Source organism: Perkinsus marinus (assembly GCF_000006405.1).
Source record: "Perkinsus marinus ATCC 50983 genomic scaffold scf_1104296977064, whole genome shotgun sequence".
NCBI classification, from domain to species: Eukaryota; Perkinsozoa; order Perkinsida; family Perkinsidae; genus Perkinsus; species Perkinsus marinus.
In genome coordinates, this window is record NW_003200286.1 from 166,368 (window position 1) to 171,288 (window position 4,921).

Here is a 4,921-nt window from a genome sequence, read left to right on the forward strand (position 1 = left end):
CCAAGGAGCTTGCAACTCATGCTATGCTATGGCTACCATAGGTAGGTTTAACCTTCGAATGATACGGAGAGATTGTTGCGTGATTCAGGAGCGATGGAGGGCGCATTCCAGATCAAGACCGGTCATCTGGCTAAATTTTCAGCTCAGCAGATTGTAGACTGTTCTATGCCATGGGGGAATAAGTAAGTCCAGTGCCTTCACTGGAGGGATTCGTTGAGGACCCGGATCAGTTGAAGTGACTCAGTTCTCTAAGAGAACTTCTCTCCTAATTCACGTCTTGTAAGAATTTTTTCCATACCCTCTTTTACACCAACTGTAAGGCGGTCACTTGAAGCTAGTGTCACTTACTTTTTTCAGTGGATGCGTAGGCGGTTCGATCAGCAAGACGGCAACTTATGTAAATCTCAATGGGATCGTGTCGGACAAGGACTATCCCTATGTTGCCAAGAAACAGGATTGCAACGGTGTGGTTTACGACTTTGACAAAGCATGCCTCGAGGTATCAACTAGGAGGAGAGTTGATGACATACCTTCACGGTTTGGTTGTGACCATCGAATTTCGAGAGTCTAATAATATCTCTCAACTGCAACAAGGCGCCGTCCTCATCTATCAGAACAGTATATAATATCACTGTCTCTGTTTCAGCCTGGTGACCTAGTTGTGAGGGCGAGTGTGATTATTCCTAAGGAGAGGCTAGATATCCTTATCCAGGAGCTGCAATTTGGCCCCATTGCTCTCACACTATTCGCCAATACTCCAGCGTTCATCAACTACCGAAGTGGAATTCTAGATAGTAGCTTTAGGAATGCCTCCTAGACTGTGTGAAAATTACATCTTCAGTTCCGGATTGTAAAGGTGAACCACACCATGCCATGCTGCTTGTTGGATATGGTTTCGATGGAGGGAAAGCGTGAGTAAAGAAAATACTATTACTGGGTGGCTGGAATTGTCGTCAATATTTTGGGGACCTAAGTTGATCGTTTCAGGTATTGGTTGCTGCAGGACACATACGGACCTCAGCGAGGTGAAAATGGATATATTAGAGTTGCTAGGGACCCGACAAAGACTCACGGACCAGGTAGCCTTGGCCAGGCTCGATGCATCTAAACCAAAACGATGAGCTGATGACCCCTTTCAGGCTTCTGCAACATGCTACTCGATACGGCTTTTAGGCCCGTCTTGAACAAGGTGCTGAAGTCTAAGGCGTGCCTTGGCTAATCCGCCCGACTTCCATTTCAAATAATGTTGCGCCCTCGGAGGCGCTTGTCTTGATCATCAATCTTGTATCATGCATTTATAACTCACGCGTCTTCATTTTATCGTCCTGATATTCACAATCGATTTCTGCCAGAAATTCTCTCGTATATGAGATCTCAGTTGTCCATACGCCTATAGAATCTACTGAGCAGAGTTGAATTGCAGGCCCAAATAATCCTTGTTATGAACGTCGACAATTGGCTTAACGACTATTACGGAGCGGCCCAGTGTGAGCCGTCAACCGCGCACCATTGGTGCGCAGTACATTGAGAACTTATCATTGGCAAACAGAGTATAGATGAGTAACTCTCTCGTGAAATGCACATTGAATGGAGTTTCACCCGTGATATGGAAAGCAAGCACATCTCACGACTATCGCATACCGTGAATATCGCGTTTTTCACCCAGTTTCACGCCACTTTGAGTACACCGGGTGAAACTCCAATGGTTAGTCTAGTACGCTGTGTCTGGCGTTGGAGATAAATTCGTTCCTACACACAGAGTCATGTCACATGGCTACATAACAATACGTGTATAACTCGATAAACGGCGTCACCAATGGTTCCTCACAATTTACGTGTAATATTCAGAAAACAAGTTTCGTTTTTAATTAAAATCTGCAGGAACTTCGCGACTTCCCTTCTTAGATGAACGAATATCTCAACAAAAATTTCTGATTCGGATTTTTCGACGTATTCAGTCACTTAACAGCTACGTAAAGTACGCGACATGTAGAGATACGAGGTCCGGACGGACCAAAATCTCGATAAGAATGACGAAATCTGAGCCGTTTCCTCCTTTATTAAGTTCTCCATGCCCAATTACTACCCCTGAATCGAGCTTGCTCAGGAAAAAAAACTCGACAGAAAAAATGCTATTCTTCGTGCTGATTGGCGCGACATTTCAGCGCGCAAGAGTCAGGTTTTGCTGTTTTGTTTGGATATCGCATTCTATACATTACTAGACACAATGAAACCAGTTGTATAAAGCAAAGCTCTACATTATGAAAAAACTAATGTATACGTAAAACACACAAAATTCGGTTCAATCGCGACGACTGCGGCTAAATTTTCCGTTCTCTCCAAGGGGAGCCCTCTGCTTACGGCGGACTTTCCTGAGGATCATGATTTCTGCAAGTGTCACAGCACTTGAGCTACTCCCCGGCTGACCAAAAGTGCTCCCGGATCAGGAGTGATGTCAAGATGGCATGACAAACAGGGCTCGTTTTTCAAGCCTGGAAGGTTGCTGCTTGCAAACCAAGATCTGGCGGTGAATATGGACTGGAGCTGAATCGGATCACACGACCCGCTTTACACTTGGAGGTGAGCGCAATACGAAGTAATCAATGAGCAACGTTGGTGTATGCATCTTATTGGGTGCTGGGCGGCGCAGCAACAGTCTGGAGAACCGCCAAAACGACGTCCATAGACCCATCGTCAGTAACCACGATGTCGTAGTAGTCCAAGTAATGCTCTAGCAGTTTCTTCGCCTTTGGAGAGGACTCAGGGGAGTCCGCCTGAAATAATATCAATTCGAACTGAACAGTGATCGAAGCAAGTTGCTACCAGAAATCCGATGGCAATAGAAGTGTGTACTTCCGGTACAGAATCGATGAAATCAACATCTGCAATGAGATCTCCCAGACCTGCCAAAGTAATACCATTAAAGACCATTTCGAGAAGGGAGTTTCACCCTAGCGATATGAAAGACACTAGTGAAAAATTTATTTCACGACTACAGCATATCGCGAATATCGCGTTTTTCACTCAGAATACCGCCGCTTCATATAAAATGGGCGAAACCCCGATCTAATGGGGTGAAACCAGACGAAAGCCTACAGATGACGTTATGACGCTGTTTGCGCTGCTCATCATGCCTGATGTAATCAGTGAGCGCTGATTTCTTCGTGAGGCAGTGAATTTGTGGTCCACGAAAGGACAACACTCTGTCAGTTTTGGGATCGAACTGCATTATGTTTGACACGATAGTCGTATTATCGGGGAAAAGAGCGTCGTAGCCTCTGAAAAAAAAACAATCAAGGGGGAGCAGCCTCATCCAACCATCTCACTTCAGAACGTATTCGATGATGTTCCCGATCCCAGCACTGAGGATCGTCACCGGAATTCCGTCTGCATGCGCCAATCGCAGCATTTCTGGCGCCATTGCTCGAAGGGCGAATTTGCCAGTTCGACTAAAGCAGACCGCAGCTAAACTAATCCCCCTCACAGATTGCCGTTTTCTGGGACGTAGTGTTCGAAACAGACGCAAGGATCATTAATAACTGAGCGATAGAACATATTTCGGAGAACCCGAATTTGTAATTATTATCAAATCTGACAGCCTAAAGATCTATAAGCGTTTTCATGGAAAATTTTCAATCTCTCCCCTCCGTTCGTTTTGGGTACTAAACCACGAAAATCGGCCTCGACCAACGATTATATCGGTGCTAGTCCAACCTCCTCCATCATTAACGTTGGAGTTTGAACTCTGAAGCGAGTCGCGGGTGTATTCCAAATGCATGGTGCACTATACCGTGAACACCAGCAAACAATCAATGGAGTCTCACGGGGCACACGAGTTTTTCGCTAAGTGAAATGTGAAATAATGTTTTTCACTCGTGTTTTTCATTTCACGAGTGAGACTCCAATTCTACTCAGTTATCGAGTCCAGCCCAAAGATTTTCCTAAAAGTCTGAACATACACACACGGTGTGTCTGAGTTCAAACTTCCATGTGAAACCTCACGCGAGACGAAAAATATGCCGAAAACCAACGGGGTAAGTACCGTGAAAAATCCACAACATCTTCTACACCGTGCTTGTAGACCTCCTGATCACATATCAGCTTTTCCGATTCCGCCCACCAAAAGTCCATATGCTCGTGCTTCTCTTCACGTGCCATGTTCGGGTCCATCTAAATCAAACATCGTCGAGGAGTTTCTCCCTTATACTACTTCTATAGGGTGGTATTTCTCCACAAGCGATCGCGACTTGAGGAAAAAGTCCTCGGTGAACTTGGGGTAAGTCTCGAAAATGCCGTGACACGATTGCCCAGCAACTCCAGGGGAGACATAATGGCTGAAATGAGACACTAATACAATCGGACTGAACGAAAAATTCACGGAAAAAATCCCCGATAAACTCATCGTGATGTGAACTTACCCAACCAAGTACATGCAGTGCTGGAATATATGTTCAGTTTTCTCAGCTGAGCTAAAGAGTTTTTTCACTACATTGTAGAAATCTAAACACGACTCAATAGAAGTGTACGCAAACCAACGAGTAATCTCCCAAAATTTTCTCAGAATTTTTATACTGCCACCAGCAGTGCTGGCCCAGCACACGCAGTTGACCGTACACATATTTTCCCAAGCTTCACCATTCAGACGAAATTCAGACAGAAATTTTCCTCATGTGATTATTCAATAGCAGTATAGGACAAGATCTACATGCTCAACTACACGCGCGAATGCCGATGAGGAAATTTCTGCAAATTTTCTTTGTTTTTCGTAAATTTGCAACTTTTTCATAATGTAGCTTCGAGAACTCCTCAGTTGAGGAAAGCAATCACATATTTCAACGCACACCAGCTAACCTCGTCAAAGTGCGATCAAAGTCAGTGACAATCTGCAGATTATCCCATCCTCCATCAGCAGCAATCTTGT

At 44.7% G+C, this 4,921-nt stretch overlaps 2 protein-coding genes across 2 annotated transcripts in view; one reads left to right on the top strand and one right to left on the bottom strand.

The window, feature by feature from the left end:
* Window positions 1–28: 28 nt before the first annotated feature.
* Window positions 29–1,219, top strand: Pmar_PMAR024698 (cryptopain precursor, putative; the record flags this gene model as incomplete). Its single annotated transcript, XM_002764494.1, has 7 exons — window positions 29–41; window positions 89–182; window positions 358–499; window positions 647–794; window positions 842–911; window positions 988–1,079; window positions 1,140–1,219. 7 exons carry the CDS (start codon window positions 29–31, stop codon window positions 1,217–1,219), a joined length of 639 nt encoding a protein of 212 aa, XP_002764540.1.
* Window positions 1,220–2,627: 1,408 nt separating this feature from the next.
* Window positions 2,628–4,921, bottom strand: part of Pmar_PMAR024699 (conserved hypothetical protein) — a gene marked incomplete at both ends in the record, with an annotated part of 10,087 nt that continues 7,793 nt past the window's right edge. Inside the window, 7 exons of the mRNA XM_002764495.1 lie at window positions 2,628–2,774; window positions 2,824–2,903; window positions 3,097–3,278; window positions 3,327–3,449; window positions 4,043–4,170; window positions 4,211–4,334; window positions 4,852–4,883. Coding sequence (XP_002764541.1) covers window positions 2,628–2,774; window positions 2,824–2,903; window positions 3,097–3,278; window positions 3,327–3,449; window positions 4,043–4,170; window positions 4,211–4,334; window positions 4,852–4,883 — 816 coding nt within the window. The remainder of the gene's footprint in view (window positions 2,775–2,823; window positions 2,904–3,096; window positions 3,279–3,326; window positions 3,450–4,042; window positions 4,171–4,210; window positions 4,335–4,851; window positions 4,884–4,921) is intronic.